General features: G+C 45.5%; 1 protein-coding gene across 4 annotated transcripts in view; it reads right to left on the reverse strand.

Moving 5' to 3' along the window:
- SPECC1L (sperm antigen with calponin homology and coiled-coil domains 1 like) overlaps positions 1-25,624 on the reverse strand; it is a 120,790-nt gene that overhangs the window by 39,763 nt on the left and 55,403 nt on the right. For all 4 annotated transcript variants that reach the window (XM_057526558.1, XM_057526556.1, XM_057526557.1 and 1 more), the window contains 5 exons: positions 24,665-24,840; positions 20,053-20,216; positions 18,698-18,789; positions 13,488-13,578; positions 2,758-2,841 (listed from right to left, as the gene is read on the reverse strand). In XM_057526558.1, coding sequence (XP_057382541.1) covers positions 2,758-2,841; positions 13,488-13,578; positions 18,698-18,789; positions 20,053-20,216; positions 24,665-24,840 — 607 coding nt within the window. The remainder of the gene's footprint in view (positions 1-2,757; positions 2,842-13,487; positions 13,579-18,697; positions 18,790-20,052; positions 20,217-24,664; positions 24,841-25,624) is intronic.

A 25,624-nucleotide genomic window follows, 5' to 3' on the forward strand; every position in this document is an offset into this window, starting at 1 on the left:
TAATGGGTTGAGACTTTGGGGGAATGTTGGGCTGAGGTGAATGTGTTTTGTTTTGTTTTTTAATTTTTATTTATTTATTTATTTATTTATGGCTGTGTTGGGTCTTCGTTTCTGTGTGAGGGCTTTCTCTGGTGGCGGCAAGTGGGGGCCACTCTTCATCGCGGTGCGCGGGCCTCTCACTATCACGGCCTCTCCTGTTGCGGAGCACAGGCTCCAGACGCGCAGGCTCAGTAATTGTGGCTCACGGGCCCAGTTGCTCCGCGGCATGTGGGATCTTCCCAGACCAGGGCTTGAACCTGTGTCCCCTGCATTGGCAGGCAGATTCTCAACCACTGCGCCACCAGGGAAGCCCTAAGCTGAGTTCTTGAGACATCTTCTTCAGCAGGTCCCCAAAAGAGTAGAAATTATCATACAGGAGGAAAAACTAACATTCTCTTTAACTTACGGATAACTTGAAAGGTTTTTTTTTTTCCATTTTAAAAAACTGTAGGGGGCTTCCCTGGTGGCGCAGTGGTTGAGAATCTGCCTGCCAATGCAGGGGACACGGGTTCGAGCCCTGGTCTGGGAAGATCCCACATCCCGCGGAGCAACTAGGCCCGTGAGCCACAACTACTGAGCCTGCGCGTCTGGAGCCTGTGCTCCGCAACAGGAGAGGCCGCGATAGTGAGAGGCCCGTGCACCGCAATGAAGAGTGGCCCCCGCTCGCCGCAACTAGAGAAAGCCCTCGCACAGAAACAAAGACCCAACACAGTCAAATATAAAAATAAATTAAAAACAACAACAAACAAAAAAAAAAAGGTACAGTTGTTGAAATATGCACAGAAGCCCACATTCCCTGAAGGCAAGGAGTGTGTCTCATCCACCCTTAACACTCAAAGCACCCACCTGGCACACAGTGAGTCCCCCGCAAACCTGCGTTCAACTACAAACACGACCAAAGCCAAAGGCTAACGAAAGCAACATTCACTCTCAACCAAAATCAACACAACCCTTCTGAACGTGGCCAAAAACACTGCTGAAGAGACAGAAAGGAAAGATACTTTGTTACAGGGCCACACTTAATTCTGGGTCAAGACTTTTTTTTTTTGGCTGCCTTGGGTCTTCATTGCTGCGCGTGGGCTCTCTCTAGTTGTGGCGAGCGGGGGCTACTCCTTGTTGTGGTGCACGGGCTTCTTATTGCAATGGCTTCTCTTGTTGCAGAGCAAGGGCTCTAGGCGTGCGGGCTTCAGTAGTTGAGGCGCATGGGCTTAGTTGCTCCACAGCATGTGGGATCTTCCCGGACCAGGGATCAAACCCATGTCCCCTGCATTGGCAGGCGGATTCTTAACCACTGCGCCACCAGGGAAGTCCCAAGCCACGTTTTAAAAAACATGAATCAACGAAACAGAAAAGCAAAAGGTGTCGTGTCAAGTCAGCTACCGAGAGATAAGAACCATCAGGAAAGTCCTATTTTGAAAGTGTTAAGGCACTACGCCTTGCTGGAATTACGAAAGTCCTGAGAACTGGGAGGTGGAAGCAGCCATTGCAGCCGTTGAAAACGGAGCCACAACAGAAGCGGCTTTCTGGCCACGATGACATGAGACGCGAGACAAGGTTCCTGACCTCAGAGTCTCTCACCTCAGATGATGCTGGATGCGAGGGAGCCATTATTGCATCATCCCGGGCTGGCTGTAATGCAATCGTGCCAAACACCAGTAATTTCCCCCGGATGACTGGAACTGCCCCCTTTCATTGGCTAAACTTCTCTTGATGATTTTAGGATAGCCACAGCAGACTATAACTCGGCATCAGCTAAGCAGTGTGTTTAGAGATCAAGAGGAGACATGCTTTCTCCTATTACAAGATCTTATCAGAATGATGCACTTGCATATTTGACATAATTTTATAATTATTCTGCCTTTTCCTTTCAATGTCAGATCTCTGTATGCCTTAAATCAGCAGTTTCTTTTAAGTGGTATGCTAGGAAATTGGATGAGAACACCTTTGATAATTTTATATCAAACAGAGGAAAAAGACTGAGAAAGAATCAGAAGAACTCTGTTACAGGAAAAGGCTCTGGATCTGGGCTTTGGGGGTGGTGATTTTGGCTGGACTTCCCACTGATTTAAAGACCCAGCTAAGATGTACAAAAACTGTACTAACTTAAATCCACATACAAGTGGGACGTTAACCACAGGAGGCAGGGTTATAGGAATCTCTCCTTTCCTGGTCCAATTTCTAGTTGAGCTATTAAGGGTTAAAAAATGGCCACAAGGGGAAAATAATATGAACACTGATAAATTGAAGAGTTAGCTCTAGGAGACCGAAAAAGTAAGCCCATCAAATTCATCACTGTAAAATGGCTATAACACTGGAAAAATCTGGCTTCTGGAGAATTTTTGGTGTGCTCTGAAATAACTCTTCAAAAACAGTCATGACACATCTTGGGATAAATATTTTAACCTTTCACAGCTACACAACTTTGTATGAACCTATATTTTCAGTATATCTTCTAACCCACTCTAGGCACTTAATGAACACTTGTTAAGTGAATGGAACTATCTAGCTCTTATTTTTTATTTTTGAAATCAGGGCCACGAAATGTGATTTCTATGAAATGTGTAAGATACAATAGGGGAAATTCAGAGTGAAAAACAATCAACTAAAGAGCTAAAGAGGCAAGTAAGGTTAAATAAACCTAAAGAGAAAGTACTCGGTACCATCACTAAAACTTCTGGAAGAATCTTTTTAAAAGAAATTTCAGATAAAAAGTATTACCTGAGATGGTCTTGGCACTTTCCATGGCAGGTACTCTCGGCAGAGAAGCAGGTCGGCTGGTCGAAGATGTTCTTAGTAGATGCTCTACACAGGGTGGAAAGTGTCACAGTAAAGACACCTGACCCTGAACTTCAAGAGGTAAAGGTAGCAGGAAGGTGAGTTTTGCTCCCTTTGCCCCTGAGGCTCATTCATCCCTCCTTCCCATCCAGGGCACCTCAACGGCTCCCCACAGACAGAGTCCCTTATACAAAACAACTCCCGTAGACAAGGACCAAGGGAAAACATCTCATTCAACTTTTACTTCTAGGGATGAGACATGCAACACAGATGAACACTTCTAAACCACCGACTGCTACTTACCTCTGATGCAATTCAACCAAAATTCCAAGATCCCCCACTGCATCTAGGTCTAAAAGTACAAACTAAATCAAAGCCTTGCCCTGTGTGCCTACAGTTAGTGCAGGAGCCATACGTGTCTACAACCAGAAACAAGTCAGGATGGAAACTGGAATAAGAGAATGATAAAGCACTATCAAGCCACAGAGAGGGATTTCTCTGGTGGCACAGCGGTTAAGACTCTGCGCTCCCAATGCAGGGGCCCGGGTTCAATCCTTGGCCCGGGAACTAGATCCCACTTGCATGCCGCAACTAAGAGTTCACAACTAAGGAGCCGGCAAGCTGCAACTAAGACCCGGTACAACCAACCAAATAAATAAATAAATAAAAAGAAAATATCTATCAAGCCACAGAGGTAGAAGCCATTTGCTTCGACTTCAGGCATCGGGAAGCCTTCAGCAGCATAATGACATGAATTTGTCTGTCAGACGGCTGGCTTCACTAGTGGAGAACAGGGCTGGGGAACAGTATTCAGCCAGACAACATTCAGAGCAGAGGTAGAAGGACATTCAAGTTAGAGGACAATAAATCCCAGCGTGGGTGAACCATGGGGCAGGTGGGGAACAGAGAGGGCAGCAGGGGGATAGCTCTAAAGCAGGGATGTAGCTAACTGACAAGAGCCTCACTGCCTGGCATGTGGACTTCAGTCTGAGGGCAGCGAGGACCCTCAGGAGGGACACAACCAGATCCTGCCTCCCCGTCAAGGGCACAGCTCCGCCTGTTCTCGCTGAACACAGGCTGGGTTGGAGTCTCTGCAGTCCCCCGAGCCCTGGCACAGTGGTTCCCTCACCCCCTCAGCCCGGCCAAATTCACCAGCCTTTGGGCCCAGTGTGACACCCCTTCCTCAGCACCTGCTCCCCACAATGGGTGCCCCAGACACAGGCCAGCCCGCGAGGCTGTCACCTGGCCAGGACAAGCCCAGCGAGGCTGTCACCAGGCCAGGACAACAAGCAAGGAAGGCTGGACGTGTTCCGCCTGGTCCGGTGTGTCAGGGACATGTGATGGGGCTGGGCTGAGTGAAGACAGTTAGTCTTGTCTGAGAGCAAACACACTCGACGGGGAAAGGCGGGACCAACCAGACACCAGTCAAACAGCCCCATCAGCACTTCGTTTTAAGAATTAACAATTTAAAAAATACTCCCTCTCAGAATATCATGATGCCAAAAGTAATGGCCTATCACAGTATCTTTCAAGGAGAGCACATCTTTCATGCCAAAATGTGTTTTCTAAGCGTGTGAGGACTGTGTGGTTGTGATCACACAGCACTCTGGAGGGAGGCTCCAGAAGACAGGACTCACACAGCCCATAGCCACTACGCCTTTCTTTTTTTTTTTTTTTTTTTAATTTTATTTATTTATTTATTTATGGCTGTGTTGGGTCTTCGTTTCTGTGCGAGGGCTTTCTCCAGTTGCAGCAAGTGGGGGCCACTCTTCATCGTGGTGCGCGGGCCTCTCACTATCGCGGCCTCTCTTGTTGCGGAGCACAGGCTCCAGACGCGCAGGCTCAGTAGTTGTGGCTCACGGGCCTAGTTGCTCCGCGGGATGTGGGATCTTCCCAGACCAGGGCTCGAACCCGTGTCCCCTGCATTGGCAGGCAGATTCTCAACCACTGCGCCACCAGGGAAGCCCACTACGCCTTTCTTATCCTGAACCAACAAAGCCTCGGTGCAGAGCCCACCAGCAAGCATCGGCCAAAATTCTGAACCCCGTGGTGCTTGCACTCGTCTTCACAGGAAGAGTACATTATGCACAAAGACTGACAGACAAAGCAAAGTTCGTGGAACGTGGAAAGAGTAGGAAATAGGAGTCAACATTTTAAATTTAGTCCAAATGTCCACTTCACAGTTACGAGACTGGTCATGTCCCTGAAGGCTTCATCTCCCAAAGAACACAGCACATGAGGAGAGTGAGGACAGGTTATAGAGACACACGGGTCAGAACAAGGAGGGTGCCAGCTGAGAGCAAGCGGGAGGCGCCCCATCTCCGTCTCTGCCACTGGGCACATGGAAGGCGCGCGACTGAGGCACGGTGCACGGACCTGCCGCCCACCCAGTGCAGCCTGCTCTCGCTGCATGTCTAAGGATCCAAATCCGTCTCAACTCAGTAGACAGTCCCTGGCACAGGCCAACGCTGCTCTTCTGAGAAGGTACAAAAAGGCACTGTTCGGAGGCACCTTCCAATGGGCACAGCGCTGCCTGCCGCTCCAGGTGGTGTTCTCACTGTTGCCCGCGACACCAGCCACGGAACGAGCACATGCCCCTCTGCTGCTGCAGCAGCGGCTAGATTACAGCTTCACGTCAAACTGCCGGCGAATCCCTCTTTGAGAAATAAGATAAGTGTGTCACAATCAGATGTGGCAGGCAGGAGAGAGCTGACGTTACAGTAATCAGGTCTACTCTATTGCCATATGGAGCTATTCTTGTCTTTAATCCATTCATTAAACAAAAACCACTTGGGTGTCCATGACTTGCCAGGCACTGGACATGATGCAAAGGTCAGAGAAAGGAGGAAAGAAGGCAGCAACTTGCCCTCCTGGAACTCGGAGTCTACAGCGGAAGCCAGACATTTAAAAAATCGCTGCACGTGAGGGATGCAGGAAAGAAGCAGTACAAGGGGCTCTGGGAACACAGCAGGGGACGTGACCTCCTCTTGAGAGGAGGTCCGGAAAGGCCTCCTCGGGAAACGACATCTCAGTTAAGACTAGAAGGATAATTAATAGCTTTTATACAGGCAAAGGAGAGTGTGTTCCCAGCACAGTGTTCAGCAGACACCAAAGGAAATCTAGGACAGCAGTGCTGTGAGGGCTGGCGAGGCTGGAAGGCCAAAGCAGGCCAGGCTGAAGAGTGTGGCCTTCACCCACTGGCAACATGGAGCCAGTGACGGTGTCTCGGGTGGACATTCTTCCAGCTGCAGGGGGTGGGAGGGCAACAGTGCATGCAGGGTGATGAGTTATACCCAGAGCAGAGAGCAGAGAGCCTGGGCCCAGGTGGTACCAGGGGAGATGGGAGAAGTACACGGATTCAAGGGCTCTTCAATGAGGCAGAATCAACAGACTTGCTGACCACCTGGAAATGGAGATAGAAAGGAGGTTCCACATACAGAGATAAGAGAGAAGAAGAGGACTCTGGGAGGGAAAGAGATGAGGACACATGCAATTTGAGGACCCGATGAGATATCCAGGGAAAGATGTGGAGTGCAGGTTTGATCCCTGGTTGGGGAGCTAAGATCCCACATGCCTCAGGGCCAAAAAACCAAAGCATAAAACGGAAGCAATATTGTAACAAATAAAGACTTTAAAAATGCTCCACATCAAAAAATCTTTAAAAAAGAAATAAAGAAATAAAGAAATAAAAATAAAAATAGGAGCCTAAGGATTTCCCTGGCGGTCCAGTGGTTAGGACTCTGCGCTTTCACTACAAGGGGCATGGGTTCGATCCCCGGTCGGGGAACTAAGATCCTGCAAGCTGCGTGGTGTGGCCAAAAAAAATACAATAAAATTAAAAATTAAAAAAAAAAAAAAAAAAAGACTCTTTAAAAAAATAAACATAGGAGCCTAAATACCCAACTTCTGCTCATTGGGGAGTAGTTCCAAACGGACCAATGTTCCTGCTGAAAATAACTGTGACATCTTGAAAACATACAAACATCAACTACTTAAAAGCACTGAAGAGAAACTAAAAGCAGGCAGAAAATGAAAGAAATCTGCATTTGGAAGGAACTGGTGGGTGAGTTTCCTAGTTTTATGACTATAGGTGTGAGTGTAGGCCCCAGCTGAGGCCATACAGGGCAGATGAAATTTGGTAGAAAACCCAGGGTCTTGGACTTCCCTGGTAGCGCAGTGGTTAAGAATCCGCCTGCCAATGCAGGGGACACGGGTTCGATCCCTGGTCCGGGAAGATCCCACATGCCGCGGAGCAATTAAGCCCGCATGCCACAACTACTGAAGCCCGTGCGCCTAGAGCCTGTGCTCCACAACAAGAGAAGCCACCGCAATGAGAAGACCGTGCACCGCAACCAAGGGTAGCAGCCCCCGCTCACGCAACTAGAGAAAGCCCACACACAGCAACGAAGACCCAATGCAGCCAAAAACAAACAAATAAATAAATAAATTTATATTTAAAAAAAACAAACAAACAAAAACCCAGGGTCTTATCACTGCCTTGAAGAAGCAGAGGAGATATCTCAGGACAACCAAAGCTGCTGGAAAGCAAGGGGGTTGGGGAAATACCAGAAAGGAAAGAGTCACAAATTTTGTATATAAACTCTGCTCGTATCCCACTGACCTCTGAAATCCACAAGCACTCAGATTCCAAGGAGTTGAATTAAGGAAAAATAGCTGAACAGGTATTTCAACTGAAGGAAAGAGGTTAGAGTTTGAGGTGAACCAAGTTAACTGCTTGCTAACAAAAACCAATTTTCTGCAGAGGAACAAGACAGAATTCAGAATCTCTACAATGTGTGATTCACACTGCCCAGAATACAATCCAAAATTACTAGACATACAAAGAAAAAGAAAAAAGTGACTCATACTCAAAAAAGAAATGGAAACCCACCCAAAGATGACTTATATGTTGGAATTAGCAGAAAAGCATTTAAAGCAGCTACTGCAAATATGTTCAACATTATAAAGGAAAATATGTTCTCAACAAATGAATAGGAAATCTCAGCTGAAACTGCTGAGACAGTATGAGACATGCCCTTCCTGAGACGCAATGCAAAGGACAGCTTAAAGCTGAAATTAGGGCAGACACAGAAAAATCCTCTGGAGCACCCGCCCCACTCTAAACACAAAGTATCACCAGAGCAACTGGAAGCCTGCTGTACACTGAGGACATCACAGCAACAACAAAACTCAAACCCAGCCCAGCTCCTGAGCAGATTAACTCAAGCTCCCACATTAAACACCTAGAAGGAAAGAGGTGCCCATGTCAAGGCATAAAACTGCTGTCCTACACAAGATTCCCAGCTTTCGACAATTATAAAATATACAAAAAGCAAGAAAAAACAATACATCCAGCTCACTGCATCAAGACAGCAAGTAATCAATAAACCAGACTTGGACATGGCACAGATGCTGCAACTATCTGACAGGTCATTTAAAATAACTATGATTAATTATGCTAAAGCCTTGGTGGAAATAGCAGACAACATGCAACAGTTACAATTTCCTATTTGATTTTCACTTATAGTTTCCACCTCTCTGCTGAAATTAGACAAATAAAACTGTGAGAACCACACCTCTGGTTCTCAACTGGGGCAGTTTTGCCAACATACCAATGTCTTGAGGCATTTTTGGTTGTCACAACTAGGGGAGTGGGGTGCTACTAGGACCTTACCAGCTAGTGGGTAGAGGTCAGGGATGCTGCCAAACATCCTACAATGCGGCGAACAGATAATGAATTTTATGTATATACTTAAAAAAAAAAATCAACCGGAATTGTGGGTGGGGGGGAATGAAATGCAAACTGTGATAAAACTAATCTAACTGTATTACAAAAGCATGACCGAACCACAACGAGAGAGAGGTGAAAAAAGGAGCTGACTTAAGTAACTGTGAGAAGAATGTTGTTTCGAGTGGAGACTCTCAGGCTAAACACAAAAAGAACTGTACACAAACACTGCACTCTGGTACATTTGCTTCTCACAGGGTACGGTTTAGCAATTTTGAAACTACTGTACATGTATAAACTCATGATTTTTGATAGAGAAATAATCATCACATGTGTACGTATGGGTTGGTGCACCTACATACAGTCTTCCTGGCTCTGTCCAGAGAGGAGCTGGAGGAGGTGAAACCTCAGTAGTAATGGGTACGCCTCGCACCCAGATCTTGTTTTCTAAATATTACTGATTCCACAGCTGGTGCAGGGGAAAAAACAAGCCTGGATCATCTGTGGTGCCCCAAAGTAAGAAAGTGCTTTGGCACTTTGGTGGGGTGGGGGATGAAAAGAGCTCCCAATGGCCAAAGTTGGAATAACATGAGCAGCAAAATAAATAATAGTAATAGACTAACCCAAAGAATAAAATAAATATCCACGAGTCCATACTAATACAAATAAGGGCTAAAAATACAACAATAAGTATAATAATATAACACAAATGATTCCTTACAGGAAGAATGAGGAAATAGAAAATCACCGCTAGAGCACAGTACTAACTGCTGCAGGCAAAATGCACAAACAGATGCTAAAATCAGTGAGAGGAAGTTTAAGCAGGAATAGGATATTTATTATTCACTAGCAGACAACCGCTTCAACCAAGTGATCCAGGTCACGTCACCAGTAACAGGACACATCAACATCACGTGCCCCTGACGTGATGCACGTAGACGGGCACATCACCTTGTGCTGCCCTTCCCAGCAGTACGTAACCTCAGCCTAAGCAGGAGAAAACATCAGACCAGCCCATCCTGAGAGACATTCTAAAAAATAACTGACCAGTACTCTTTAAAGTGTCAAGGTTCTAAAAGACAGGGAGAGGGACAAGCTGCTGTAGAAGGGTGGAGACTCAAGGAGGTAAGACAACTCAGTGCAAACTGGGGTCCTGTGTTTGATCCTGGAACAGAAAAGGGACAGCAGTGGAACAGTCGGTGAGATCCAGAGACTGCACTTCAGTTAATAACATTTCCACGATATTGCTTTCCTACTTTTGATAACTGTTCTATGGTTATGTAGGTTGTCCACATAAGGGAAGCTGGGTGAAGGATTTTTTTTTGGCCTTGTGGCTTGTGGGATCTTAGTTCCCTGACCAGGGATCGAACCTGTGCCCCCTGCAACAGAAGTGTGGAGTCTTAACCACTGGACCGCCAGGGAAGTCCCTGCGTGAAGGATTTAAGAGAAGTCTAATACTTCTGTAACTCTTCTGCAAGTCTAAACTTATCTCAAAACGAAGAGTTGAGAGACAGAACACCTTAAACAAATAGTGCAATGCATGCTTATTGCAACAAGGTACTGACTGCAACTTACCTTGAAACACATTTAAAAAAGATGAACTGAAGGAAAGATAGAAGGATGGATAAATATGTGATAAAGCGAATATAGCAAAGTGCCATAGAATCGAGATAGTGAGATGCGGATACATGACTTCTTTCCACTTTTCTGTATGCTTGAAATTTTATATAATAATATGGAGAAAATATGGGAGCCTAGGTGGTTTGGTTTATCAAGACAAATATTAAGAACTACAAGGAAGGAAAGACCTTCGGAAGTGAACAGATACCAATTAGGCTGTGAATACAGGAGGGTAGGATTTCTATCTGAATTTCTCCTCGAAATTTCCCAGCTAGGGCTGGATCTAGGGCTGGGCCAGAATCTGACTTAGATCTACCCTTTGGAGAATGCAAATTGCTGTGAAACTTTTTAATAAAAGGTTCTTTTTATTTTAATTTAAAACAAAGATTTGGCTTTCTAGTAAAACCTCCTAACTTTGTATCACATTTATTACATGTACCTTCACCATAAATCAATTTTTTCAAAATACTGAATTTTTAAAAAGGTTTACATCTCTAGCCTCAACACAATTTAGACAGATGATCACAGCAAGAATCTCTTTACAGAACATGACTATCCTTGGACTAATCAGCTTTCTCGGATCCCTGTACATCTGAGCTGATGACACCAACACGACACTCAGGTCCCACTGACGCTGGGCAACCCCAGACTCCCCAACCATCTGCATCGCCCAGCCGAGGTCTCTGCTTGCACTGGGCCTTCTAAGATCACTGTGCAAGGGGACAGTGGGGACAGTGAAGACCCTCCCAACTGCCTGTATCCATGTACCTGCTTAGGCTACAAACACCAACTCACATCCTATCTACAAAGATTCACCTGTCATGACTCAGACCACTGAATTCAACTGCCAACAATACCAACAAAAGAGCATTTGATTAGTCCATTTATAGTAAGATCTCTGGTCTAAAACATTTTCCTGCAACTGACATACAAGCATGATGAAAAACAGAAAAAAACCACACCTTTTATAAAATACTTAACTGGAAAAACCAACAAATTATCCAATTTAAGTATAGTAGAACAAGAGGCAGCACTTTTCAAGTTTTCAGGAATGAAGCCATTGAAATTTTCAACCTGAAAATCACAGGCTGTGTTGTGTGACTTCGGCCAGGACAGAAGAGACAATCAGGGGAGAAAAGCACCTCCAGCAGAGCTCAGAACTACTCTCTTAACCAGCATGGAGAACCACGGTGGCTTTTTATGACCTAGAATCATTTGGTTGTTCTTAGTTTTGTAAGTGGTTTCTTTCCCTAGTGAATGTTTAAGATAGAATGTTACACTATCAACAAATTCTCAGATACAAATTCACCCAAGTGTATTTCCCTCTCTCTTGTATTTGCAGTTTCAACTAAGCCCAGTTAAGGCACCAGAACAGACAGAAGTGGAGAATGTGGCCGGTACTTGCAGGCAGACCGCACACACAATGTGCCCAATGGTGTTATCATTTGACCATTACCAGTAATAAAAAGAAGAGAGCCAAAAAGAGGTCTAATTCGGCAGAGCCTCAGAGACGCCTAACACACTTTGTCTGTGTCTTCAATAACCTTGGCCCGCAGACCTTCCACACCCACTTTCCACCCACAAAGCCAGGGTAAGAGCAAAACTAAATGGTAATCTCTGCCAAGTTTCCCAAACTTGTCCCTTCCTAAGAATCACTTGGGGTGCTTGTGAAAATGAAGTTTCCAAGCTCCCTTCCTGGAGAGTCCATGTCAGCAGATCTGAGATGAAGCCCAGGATTCCACATTTTACCAAGTGACTCAGGTAAATCTTATCAACAGGTAAGTTTGAGAAACACCACTGGTGCTGGCAAGGTTTCCCCAGTAAACCTTGTGCTGCCGTGGGCCGATCAAGGTAAGTGGGGAAGGTAGCCTTGAAAGGGGAGAAGGCCCCTTCAGACGTAGTATCAGAGTGAGTACAGACAGGAGAGAGAGGCCCCGGGCACAGCACCCCTCACAGGCCAGGCAGGAGGACTGAGCACAGGAGAAGGAGACGCAGAGTGGGCGTGAAGGACACCAGAAAGAACATCCAGGGGTGGGCGGGCTCAACACGGCCAGATGCTGCCCACAGCCACTGACACTGTGGACCACAGCAGCTCGGGTGGACAGGAGAGGGTACAAAGCTGACCACAGGGGTAAGAGAGCCTTGGAAGAGGGAGCCAAGGCCCTGAGCTAGATGTTCACGATGACCCCGACTTACACAAGGAAACAGCATCCAAGAGGTCAGCAGCAGGACCCGTGACCACACACACAATCCCCGGATCCATCTGGGGGCCAGGGCGGGAACTCGGCACAGATGTAAAGGGAGACTTTAAACCATCCACACTTGTTCCCTTAGCAGGAGGACCTTCCGAGGGGAGAAAAGAACTCAGGCCACAGCTAACGCAGGAACCAGAAGCTGAAGCCGGGATGGAAGGCAAGTCTGCAGGGGCAGTGGCAACAGCACCATCCTGGGCTCCACCATCCCCCCTGTATGCAAACTGCCCACTGAACCCCATGCCTGGCACCCCCCGGAGCCCACGGAGCCAGTCCTCTGCTTCTCTCTCCCCCACACCCGTCCAAACTGCACAGTCTCAGCCCCAGAGCCTGACTCCCACACCAGGAGCGCAGGAGGGGCCCAGCCTGCCCAGCCAGGAGGGGCCTGGGCTCCGGAAGGTGTCACACCTGCCGGGCGTCTCCACACCCACCCCAACCAAGTGTGCCTTTCCCAGCACCTGGCCCAACGCCCAAAACCGTTTTTCCAAAGCACTTCAGCACCACACGTAGGGAGGCAGTGGGGGAGGAGAAGGACCCCTGACCTCAAAAGGCAGAAGCCTTGGGCTCGGGTGCTGGGGCCGCCATAAAGAGCCGTGTGGAAATGGCACTCACTGAACCCCAGCTTTCAGAGGCTCACTTTCCTTTCACAAGTGACGCAGAGCACAAAGGCCAAAGGAATGGGCTCTGGAGCCAGGCTATCCGGGTCTACTGTTCCTTAACTTAAATGTCAACCTGTGTTTATGAGTTATTTAACTGTTTGAAGCCTCATTTTTTGCATCTATAAAATGGGGATAACTATACACGCCCCAAGAAGAACTGTAAAAACAGGGCCTGGCAACAGTGTGGACTCCCTGTCACCCTCATGACACTATGAGAGTCATCTTCCAAGATGCACCTATTAACAACCAGTCTCCTCATCTGTAATTAAGACGTGTTATTAGTAAACCTGTGATAAAGATGTATATCAGACTGGTAGAAATAATGTCAAGAACAAAAGAAAAACAAGTTAGCCCCAAAAGTCAGATGAATAAAAAAAGTAACAACAAAAGTGAAATACTGCACACGAGATGTACCTTGAACAGGAATTTCCCCATAGTTTGGTCTCTTATCTGACAGGGCCGTCAGGGGTTTGGATGTAGAGATTGGTCCACTTATGGAATGTCTCTGAAATGGTAAGACAAACAGTGTCCAAATTAGGTTAAATTAGAGCTGGGTTTCACAGAGTAAATATTGCAGAGAGTAAATATTTAGTTACAAATTTGCATAATTCCTTCCACACTGTTACAGTAAGACTGAAAAAAACACACACACTCCCAGAGGCATATAATGTGATCAGTATACTATTTTAAAATGAACACAGAAAGATCCCACATGCCCCTCACTCGCCAATCAGCAAAATCTGGATGTGCTCCTTTAGTACTTGGATTGGCCATTCATGCCCCAGTACCAAGTGGATCTCACTCTGTCACCTCCTCACTAAGTCTCCAACACCGCTGCCGGGCACAACCTGGCACCTTAACTCAGCACCGGCTTGGTCACAGGCCTCCTCCCCTCCGGTCTCATACATACACGTACCTACCAAATACTTGAACCCTCTCAGCTCTCCTGAGCCACTTCCTGCCACCTCTGTGTGATGCCCCAACACCACCAACTACTCACTCCTGCCCGCAAGGACACGCTGTTCACCAGCTCTGGGCTTGTCCTCATGTTTCTTTCCTCAGCTCTCCCAGCCCTTTTTTATCCAGCTGAATTCCGACTACTCATTCCATAGTTCCAGCAGCAATGTGTGAGAGGGCCAGCCTCCGCACACCCTCACCAACACTTGATACTGGCAGTCTTCATTTTAGCCATCGCAGAGGTGCGTACTGAGATCTCATGATGGATTTAACTTGCGTTTCCCTGATGACTACGATGTTGAGCAACTTCTCATGTGTTTATTGGCCATTTGTGTATCTTCTCTTGGGAAGGGACTTTTCAACTCTTTTGTCCGTTATTTATTGGGTTGTCTTGAACCAAGATGACAAACGAGTCTTCTCTGAATACAAGATTTTGACAGATAAATGAATTGCAAATATATTCTCCCCAGTCTTGTCTGTCATGTTCTTAATGTCTTTCAGAGAAGTTTAAAATTTTGATGCCCAAGCTGTTAATTTTCTTTTATAGTTCATTTTTTTGTGTGTCCTAAGTAAGAAATCTTTGCCTTGTCGAAGGTCATGAAGACTTTCTCTAATGTTTTCATGTAGAAGTTCCGTAGTTTTAGCTTTTACACTTAAGTCTATAGTCATTTTCAATTTTTATGAATGCCATGAGGTAAAGGGTTTTTTTTTTCTTTTTTTTTCCATATGGATATCTAGTTGTTCTGGAATCCTGTTGAAAAGATTATCCCTCTCCCACTGAATTACCCTGGCACCTTTGTTGAAAATCAGCTGACCTATTTCTGGATTCTCTATCTATTCTACTAATCTAAACTTATGTCAGAACCACACTGTCTTGATTACTCTAAGTGCTAACATCAAGTAGTGGAAGTCCTCCAAATTTGTTTCTTTTTTCCCCCCAAATGCTTTGGATATTCAGGGTCTTTTAAATTTCCACATAAATTTTAAATTATACTATCAATTTCTACAAAACAGCGTGCTGGGATTGTAAGTTGGATGAGTTGAATCTACAGCTCAATGTGAGGGAGAACTGCAAGATCCTAACAAGACTGCATCTTCCAACGCATGAACATGATGTATCTTTCCATTTATTACGCCTTTAACTTCTCTCAGCATTATTTTATAGTTTTCACTACAAGGCCTTGCACAATATTTTATTCAATGTATCGCTAAGTATTTCAATTTCCAATTGTTCACTGGACTGACTGAATCTAGGAGATAGCAAGAGGAGTCCTCCAGACAGAAGCGAGTTTTCTCACCACCTTATCTTGTAAGGGACAGCTCATCACTTCTGCCACATTCTGTTCATGAGAAGCAAGTCACGAAGCCCAGCCAACCCTCAGAAGGAGCAGATGACACAAGAGCACAGCAGCAGGAGGCATGGATCACTGGTAAGCAGTTCAGAGACTGCCTATCCCGTTACTAATGGATCTCCTTGGACCTTTTGAGGTTGTTTTTAAGGTCATTTAGGGCAGATCTAGAATAGTGTTTACTCTAGGGCTATTTAGTTCCACTTCACAGAGTGGTCACTGAGGTCTCTAATGAATGCTCCAAGTATTCAAAGAGGTTTTTCCACAGTGGCCAGTAGGAACTCAAATGATCCCTGCTCTGTGTAAACTATGGGAAGCATCTATCTGCCAGATCCCCGCTAACTGATCTTTCCTGCAAAATCGTTCTTGCCCAGCCTTGCAGGGTTCAACCCATGTCTATGCATGTGCAGACTGGCACTCAGCAAGGACTCAAAGGGAGGCCTCTGCAGAGCTCTAGACCTTTTCTGCGTGGCTCTCTCCTCCCAGGCACCCTGCCCCCAAATCCCAGCCCTTGTTCTCCCTGGACATTGATCTGTGTCTCCTCGGATCCAGCTGGCATTCCCTTCCTTGCTCCGTGTGGGTTCATCCTCCCTGCTCACCATCTGGAAAAGCGTGGGCCACAGTAGGACTTGGCTCATTCTTAACTTTTCTCCAAAGATTTCAGTCCTGCACCACCTGTCCTACCACGTATGAATATAACTGCTTCCTACATTTTGTCCAGCCTTCTAGCTGTCTGTGGTGGCAGAATAATCCAGCCCTTGACTCCCTCACAGCCAGAAGTGGAATTCCCACTCATGGAGTTTTGAAAAACTAACAATCCTAATCTTAGGCCCCATTCCCCAGGGATTCTTGTTCACTGGGATGAGGCCTGGGAATCTATGTGTTTAAAAATTCCACATGACTTGTGCACAATTAGGTTTGAGAAGCACTGTACTAACTAATCAAGTACTAAAAAGCTACTGAACGTGGCTTGTAATTACTAGTTTTTTTTCCAAGTTAGAGAGATGACACTTTTTACCTCTTGTAAAGTTTACAGAGTGACGCCATGAACATTAAACTTCAACTGACAAACACTATTTAGAGAAACTTCACCTTATATCTTGAGCCTTCATCTGCTTTCATTTATATCTTCAACTTTTTTTTTAAATGTTAGTTTTGATTCTGTTTTTCTTTCTTTTATTAAATATTTATTTATTTATTTGGTTGCGCCGGGTCTTAGTTGCGGCAGGGAGGCTCCTTAGTTGCAACATGCATGTGGGATCTAGTTCCCTGACCAGGGATTGAATCCAGGCCCCCTACACTGGGAGCATGGAGCCTTATCCACTGCACCACTGGGGAAGTCCTATCTATCTATCTATCTATCTATCTATCTATCTATCTATTTACTTGGCTGCGCTGGGTCTTCATTGCTGTGTGTGGGCTTTCTCTAGCTGCGTCGAGCAGGGGCTACTCTTCATTGCGGTGTGTGGGCTTCTCACTGTGGTGGCTTCTCTTGTTGAGGAGTATGGGCTCTAGGTGCGTGGGCTTCAGTACTTGTGGCACATGGGCTCAGTAGTTGTGGCTCACGGGCTTAGGTACTCCACGGCACGTAGGATCTTCCCAGACCAGGCATCGAACCTGTGTCCCCTGCATTGGCAGGCAGATTCTAACCACTGCACCAGCAGGGAAGTCCCTCTTCATGTCTTTAGAAAGTTTGATTAATTGAGTATATAAAAAGCTCATTATAGACAGAATATGGAATTCCCTTTGCCTTCCTTTCAAATGAAGAGTATAACATCTTCTACATAAACGTAAATGCAAAGCCACAACTTGCAACATTACAAATGCAGAGGGACAGCACTTCTACCCTAAACTTTACAAGGGAAAAGGTTAAAAAGTTCACTCACAAAATACACAGCCAGTAGTTAACACCTACAAAAGTCTCCACTCAGAGAAAATGTTCTCAAACCCAATCTTTTAGGGAAGAGGTGCAGCCAAGCCTACCCTAGATCACAGGGGACTGGGTTTTAGGCTACTCTCACCTACGTGGAGAAACTCCACCTCAGCTACTGTCCCCAAAGTGGCTCACAGCAAGGGCACAATGAGAGGGCCTCCTGAGCTCAACAGTCACGCCACCTGCCCTGCTTCTGGTCTGCACTCCCACAGTGGCAAGAAGGGCACCTGTGACACTTGTTCGTGATGAGTCAGCAATGCCCTTGGGCCAGGCTGCTACAAAGCGGCCCAGAAAGAGCCATACTGCTCTGGATTCATGCCTGTGCAGACCCCTCCCACTCTGACTCTGAATCTGGGCTGGCCTACAACTTGCTTAGACCAAAATAATGGGATGGAAGAGACACAGTCCAGGTTCCCAGCCAGGTCTTAAAGGGCTTTGCTAACTCCTGCTTCTAGTCTCTTGGAGCCTGAGACACCAGGCCATGAAGGAGCCTGAGAGGAAGACCACGTGGAGAGGGCGGCCCAGCCACCCTGCTGAGCCCAAGCCCAGCCCACCCTCCAGCTGAGTGCAGCTGCAGGGGTGAGCCCAGGCAAAGCCAGAGAAATGTGAAAAATAGTAAAATTGCTGTTTTAAGCCACTAAGTTTTGGGTGACCTGCAGCGCAGCAGGGGCTGAGACATGCCAACTATACAGCTGACCCTTGAACACGGGTTTGAACTGTGCAGGTCAACCTACATGTGTGTTTTTTCAATAGTAAATACTCCAGGTACTACACAACTTGCAGCTGGGAATCCGCAGACGTGGAAGTGCAGACACGGAGGGCTGACCATACATTATACGTGGATTTCTACCTATGCAGAGGGTCAGTGCCCCTAACCCCCCATTGTTCGAGGGTTGACTGTATATTCTACTTAGAAAGTTATCTTAGTGTAGGGGTTAAAAACATCGTGTCTGAAGTCACGCCACCCAGGCTCAAATCCCAGCTCGAACACTTCATTGTATGACCCTCAGCAAGCTGCTTAGCCCTTCTGGGCCTCAGTTTCCAGATATGAAAACTAGGAATAAGAATAATACCTAACAGCCAATAGAGGTGTCATGAGGATTAAATGAATTAACATTATAAAGCATTGGGAACAATGTAGAACATATAATAAGTGTTCAGTAGTTGTTAGCTATCACTATTAGAGAATTTCAGAAGAATAACATACTTGACATTAACATAATTTATCTTAACTAGGGAATTTCACAGCATCCTAGGAAAACAATCGCAACTGTATCCCTCAAGAGGCAGCCATTTGCCCCCCGTGCCATAGTGTAGGTGACTTTGAAAAGGACAAGCTTTCAGAAGCTGGGACCCCCAGAGCCTCCACAGTCACAGGCACTTACCTGCATGGGGGAGACGGCTGCCGCAGGGGGTGTTTTCATGGGACTTGGACTCAGAGGCGTTCGAGGAATTGCAGCTGTAGCAGGGCTGGGGACTAGAAAAACAACACACACACAAGTAAATAATGAACACAACAAGGTGCAGTGCAAGTTTTCATAACTGCTCTCCCTTTAAGGGTTCACCCCATGAACCAGAGCTCGCAGCTCCCCTGGGAACGGGAGACGCCTCACCTCCTCAACTCACGGCTGCTCCCTGCAGCCGTCCTGCCGTCAGGCGGACTGTCTGTTCCTGAGACTACCTGTGTTTATTTCCAGCCCTGACTATACCAGTCATTTCACTTTTGCTATTTAATTACGTGGTTAAGTGCTCCATAAACCAAGGAAATCAAAATACAAAAGCCCCAGGATGAGCGTTTCTGCAACTGCATCAGATGAGAAGCCTGGCGTGCAGTTCGCGGCATATTAAATGAAGGAACGCCGGGCTCTGCTCATCTTCCCTCACCTCCTCCTGAGGAGCTCATCACTTCCCTCCACACAGATTTTCACACGTATTTCATTTAGTGCAATTAAATGTGTGTAATTGTCCGCTCACATGTCAGTCTCCCTCTCTAGACTGAACTGTTCAAAAGTAGGATCCTGGGAATTCCCTGGCAGTCCAGTGGTTAGGACTCAGCACCTTTGCTGCCGGGGCTCGGATTCGATCCCTAGTTAGGGAACTAAGATCCCACAAGCTGCATGGCGCAGCCAGAAAAATAAAAATTAAATTAAAAAATAAAGAGGAGGCCACTGAATGAGTAATGGATGGTGCGCCCCCAGTGATGGAGAGCAGAGCAGGTGTGGGTGCGGGAGGCCAGACCAAGAGGCCTCGCTTATGGGTCAATGTCAAGGTGAGGAAGGAGGATTGAAGGAAGAAGGAAGATTCTGAGATTTCTGGCTTAAGTGACTGGGTGGAATGGTGCTGCCATACACATGGGAAAAGACGGAAGTTAAGGGACAAGATCTGGTTTTGGACGTGAGAAGATGTCTGGTAGACACCTGGGTGTCAGTGTCAAGTAGCATCTGAATACACTGGGCCTGAGGAGTTCAGAGTAAGGGAGAGGGCTGAAGTCCCACATCTGGAAGTTCTCAGGCACGGAGAAGACACACATGCATGGGGTAAGGCCCAAGTCTGACTCCGAGATCTCTGAGGCTGAACAGATCCCAAATCTCCTGTTAAAATCCACCTTGCAGGAAGACTAACTCACTAACATCATATGAAATGTGATGAGATTCAGAGTAAGATGGTAAAGAACATCAACTAGAACAGAGAACACGTGGTACATGAACACGATCGCCCGCTAGGGCACGATGGATGTTACCTTGAGATGCACTGTCGAATGACTTGATGAGGGTTTTCACCGTAGGGGTCGGCTCTGAGGAAGTCGAGGACCTTCTACTCAGCCCCATCCCCTGCCTCAGGGCTGCCAAGTCTCTCTCAACAGCATTCATGTAGTTATACACCCGGCCACGCTCCTCCTCTTGCCTGAAAACAATACTGAAATCAGGGCATTTTTGTATATGTACTAGAAAATATACATTTCCCCTTCCCAACTGAGAACTATTAAAAAGTATCAGTTAAAAACAAGAAAATAGTATCAGTTGAGCTAAGTAAATTACCTGGTCTAATATTCTTATTTGTTTGGTGAATTCCAGGAAATGATACTAAAATTTTTATATCAGGTTATCCTAACTAGGTTAAGTAACCATTAGTTTCCATTTTCATTTGTGTAAGTGTAAGGTGAGAACATCAGTAATCAATTAGCAGTAAAATGGGAGGTGGGCTCAGAACTGGGGACTGTAAGGTTCTGTGCTGTGGAGAAGGCCCTTCCCAGGGGAGTGAGTCTGGGAATTCACAGCACACGCAAACAATTGATACCTGCTCTATCTAACATGCCATGCATAGGCATGGAAATACAAAGAAATGAAATCAAAGCCCATACTCTTAAATTTTTTTTAAAAATGGTATAGTCACCAAATAGAATTTCTACAAAGGGGGAGGGGGGAAAGCCTGGACCCATATTGGTAACATGAATCTCCTACATGTTCAGTGTGAGTCAACTAAAAATATCAATTCCACTTCACTTCTGGAAAGCTCTCATTCACTGAGCAAACACTAAAGTTTACATCTGGAAAGAGATTTCAGCTGCAGAGTTTGCATGTGTCATATAACTACAAGCCAGTTCATACTGTACAAAAATTAAGCCAGTCCTTAGGAAAATTTGTCTTTGGTGGCCATTTGGCTGTTATGACAGAGTTTTTTTGCCAAAATGCCTCATGCTTGGAAGTTTTAATAAAGAATGTACAACAGCCATTATCCAACTTTTTGGTCTTAGAGCCCTTTTCCACTCTTAAAAACTATTGAGGGGGCTTCCCTGGTGGCGCAGTGGTTGAGAATCTGCCTGCCAATGCAGGGGACACGGGTTCGTGCCCCGGTCTGGGAAGATCCCACATGCCACGGAGCAATTGGGCCCGTGAGCCACAATTACTGAGCCTGCGCGTCTGGAGCCTGTGCTCCGCAACAGGAGAGGCCGCGATAGTGAGAGGCCCGCGCACCGCGATGAAGAGTGGCCCCCGCTTGCCACAACTAGAGAAAGCCCTCGCACAGAAACGAAGACCCAACACAGCCAGAAATGAATAAATAAATAAATAAATTTATAAAAAAAAAAAACAAAAAAAAAAACTATTGAGGACCCCAAAGAGCTTTTGTTTATGTGGGTTACAGAGATTGACATTTACCATATTAAATATTTTAAATATTTAACTCATCTAAAAATAAAAATAAACTCAGGGCTTATTAACATAATTAACATATTTTTATGAAAAACAACTATGTTTTCCAAAACAAAAAAATTAATAAGAAGAATAGTAATGTTTTTATTTTTTTAATTTTTTTTAAAAAAATATTTATTTATTTATTTATTTGGCTGCACCGGGTCTTAGTTGCGGCATGTGGGATCTAGTTCCCTGACCAGGGATCAAACCTGGGCCCCCTGCATTGGGAGCGTGGAGTCTTAGCCACTGGACCAGCAGGGAAGTCCCCAAAATAGCAGTGTTTTAACATTTCCATACATCTCTTTAATGTTTGGCTTAATAGAAGGCTGTCAGATTCTCATTTCTTCTGTATTCAATCTACTGTGACATGAAAAAAAGCAGACCTCACACAGATATGTAGTTGGAAAAGGGAATAATATATATATATTTTTTTTTCTTTTAATAAATTTATTTTATTTATTTATTTTTTGGGCTGCACTGGGTCTTCGCTGCTGCGTGCGGGCTTTCTCTAGTTGCTGTGAGCAGGGGCTACTCTTCATTGCGATGCGCGTGCTTCTCATTGCAGTGGCTTCTCTTGTTGCGGAGCACGGGCTCTAGGCATGCGGGCTTCAGTAGTTGTGGCTCACAGACTCTAGAGCACAGGCTCAGTAGTTGTGGCGCACGGGCTTAGCTGCTCCGCGGCATGTGGGATCTTCCCGGACCAAGGATCAAACCCGTGTCTCCTGCGCTGGCAGGTGGATTCCTAACCACTGTGCCACCAGGGAACTCCAGGGAAGAATATTTTAATGATATTAAAACAGATTAACTATGGCTATTCTTCTTTGATAAACACTAAAACACAGTAAGTGGTAGTAACTTATAAGTTAGTTAAAATGTGTAACCTGAAACCATATGAATGAAATTTTCCTACTCTGTCCATCTCGCACTTTTAACGCATATGGCTCCTCTACCCACACAGGATTGGGTGACATCATGCCCTGGTCATACGGAAAATACTGGTTCACAGAGTTACACGGATTTTCCAAGTGTCGATGCCTGTCATTAAACAATTTATTCTTTAAAAGTCTCTTGTTAATATCACTAGGGATCTCATCAGGAAACTCTTTATGGGAAGCTGCTGAGCTTGCAATGGCAGATACAAGTTTTCCAAAATCCTAACATTCACTTAAAAGCCCATGTTTTATCATTGGTACCAAACACTGTTAGTTGCTTTCCTTGAAGTGACAGGCTCCCTTAATCATTTTCAAGAAATATCCACCAAACACTGAAGTCTGAATACCAATAGCTTGTGTCAGTCATTCTCAAGTAAAAATCTTCACTCCATGAAAAATGAAAACAGCACAAACTACAGTGGCACGCAATGCTCTCTTCCAGACCGCCACACACCTGGGCACAGAGCTGCAGATGCAGCAGCAGCTCTTTACGCGACTTCCCACCCATCTCATAGGACCTTAAAAAGAATACAATAGGGGACTTCCCTGGCGGTCCAGTGGTTAAGACTTCACCTTCCAATGCAGGGGGTGTGGGTTCAATCCCTGGTCAGGGAGCTAAGATCCCATATACCTCACGGCCAGAAAACCAAAACATAAGACAGAAGCAATACTGTAACAAATTCGATAAAGACTTTCAAAAAAAAAAATGGTCCACATCAAAAAAAAAATCTTTAAAAAAAAAAAGAATATACTCAAGAATATACTCAAGGAATATACTCAAGACAGAGTGATGTTACTAATTTACTGCTTCACCAAGGACATCTGTAAGGGAAACCTGCATTTTGAAAATGAGAGTGGCTGGTGGGGAAGAGCACAATGACCACGAGTACGATTTGGTGCCAAGGCCTTGATCCATAAACAATTGTTGTCCACCATCTGTGCAAAAAGTCAACACAGTGAAGAGGGCAAACAGCACGTCAGCATTATTATGAAAACAGTTTGACCTCGAAGAGCCCCTGAAAGGGCCCTGGGGACCCCTGGGCCTGCAGACCTCACTCTGAGAAGTGCTGCTCTACACAATGCTACTTCTCTCGGGGGCATATCCTTTAAGTATGTGTCTCCAACACTGACAGGCTCTCGGGAGCCAGTGGAACAAGTCTCTCAGAGTAGAATTTCAGTCACTTGGGTTACCTTTCAAATGGAGCATTTCTATTCATTCAATGGTACAAAGGAGGAAGGGTAATGTACTAGTGGAGAAATAATAATCTTCCAACTCATTCCTCCGTGTTCTGCTTATTAAAGAAGCCAAAGAAAAATGGTTTAACAATACTTCCCACTGGGCATCCATTAGACCTAGGCAACAATAAAATAAGACAGCTTTTCCAAGTTGGCCTGTTAAATATTTTTCTAAATTTTTTACCTAGGGCTGCTTAAGAATTGTTCAAAGTAATGAATAATCAAATTCTTCACAATAACCTCAAACTCTACTGATACTTAATAAAAATCTCAAAAACCACTCTCCCCCGCTCACAGATAGAATCTCACTAGGAACTCAGAGCACATCATCTAAGACTTTTTACGGGTTTCCAAAGAGCTCTATGTTAAATGGGAAAAATACCCGTGGGTATTAAGCATAAGACAACTCCTCAAGCAAGCGGTGGAGAGAAATCAGCCTGCATTCTTCACTCGGGTCTCTAAAATACCCGCTAATGGACACTGGCCGTGGCCCTGAGCGCCATCTAGGGGTGTCTCACTTCAGCCCTACAACAACTCTGTGACACAAGCAGGACTGTGTCCACTGCAGAGACAAGCAAACTGAGGTCCTGAGCGAGCCCTCACACCCAGCAGAGGCAGAGCTGCACGGGGCCGAGTCTGTCTGCCTCCAGGGTCCACATCCTCCGTGAGGAGTACAACCCAAAGAAGAGCAACGGGCTGGGACAGGGGACAGAGGACTGGCGGGAACCACAATGGACCACATGCCAGCGGCCACTCCAACCCCTCCAGCGTTGTTGACTATGGACACTGACAGCTCAGAAAGGCCACAGAGACCACACTACTTTACAGGGGTCACAAAGTGAGGCCAGAAAAGGTGAGTAACTTCCACTGGACCCAAACTCAGTCACACCAGTGTCAAGCCTATGTTCTTTCCATAAAACCACATCACAAAACCGTGACTCAGGTGCTCCCTATTGAAACATAAGTACACAGCTGGTTTCTCAAAACATACTTGCGTGACTTTATTTCCTCCAATTCTTTTGTGAGTTTCTCATTTTTTTCTTGAGCCTCATGTAATCGGCGCTTCAGATCACCAATCTCCTCTTGGGCTTCAGATTTAATGTCATTTGCGATGACCACCGCCGTCTGGAGATCAGCCTGAAACTGCCGCCATTCTGCTGATTCTTCCTACATTAAAAAACTAAAATTTTATTTCCAAAAGAGAGCAGTAAAGACTTATTTTAAAACAATAAAATGTGTTTATGATTAGATTGCTGTAATGCACTATCTCAAATGATGACTAATTTCTTTTAAATCCCAGAGAATTGCTATTACCTATTTCTAACAGAAAACGTAATTATTTTTAGTGAACGTGTTCTTAGTGAGGAAAAGAGTTTCCAGCTGATCTGCCTACTGAGGCATCAGGCACTCAGGGTGCTCAGTATTAACAATGATAATGTCAAGCCTCCCTTTCTCATGGCAGGTATCAAAGTTAGTCTTACAAAAATAAACACAGCATCCAAAATGTACCTCTGAAAAGCTCTAGAAGGTAGATAAATGGTGTGTGAACCATACTGAAAGATTTTACAGGGAAAAACTATAAATATCCTGACATCAAAAACTAACAGGAAAAAAAAAAATCAAAAGTAAAGGAAAAGGAAGAGGAAGCCAGAAGAAAAACACTGAATTTAATCTAGGCAGACAAAAAATCACACAAAGAGAGGAGCTGAGGACCTGTACAGCCTGCTGCTTCCCGCAGCCTCCGTGGCCGGGCGTGCTCCCCAGAGCAGCCCCTCTCCCAGAGCTACAGCTGCTGACTGGGCCCAGTGCCCATCACCCCAAGGCAGCCTGAGCAACTGAGGCACAACCCAAACTACGAGTCCAGCTTTCCTGACCCTCTGCATCAAAGCATCGCTGCCGTCGGCAGGCTGATCAAATCCACAGAAGACAGAAGACTGACAAGAAAGCAGTT

This window comes from Balaenoptera acutorostrata, chromosome 13 (genome assembly GCF_949987535.1).
Source record: "Balaenoptera acutorostrata chromosome 13, mBalAcu1.1, whole genome shotgun sequence".
Classification (NCBI taxonomy): domain Eukaryota; kingdom Metazoa; phylum Chordata; class Mammalia; order Artiodactyla; family Balaenopteridae; genus Balaenoptera; species Balaenoptera acutorostrata.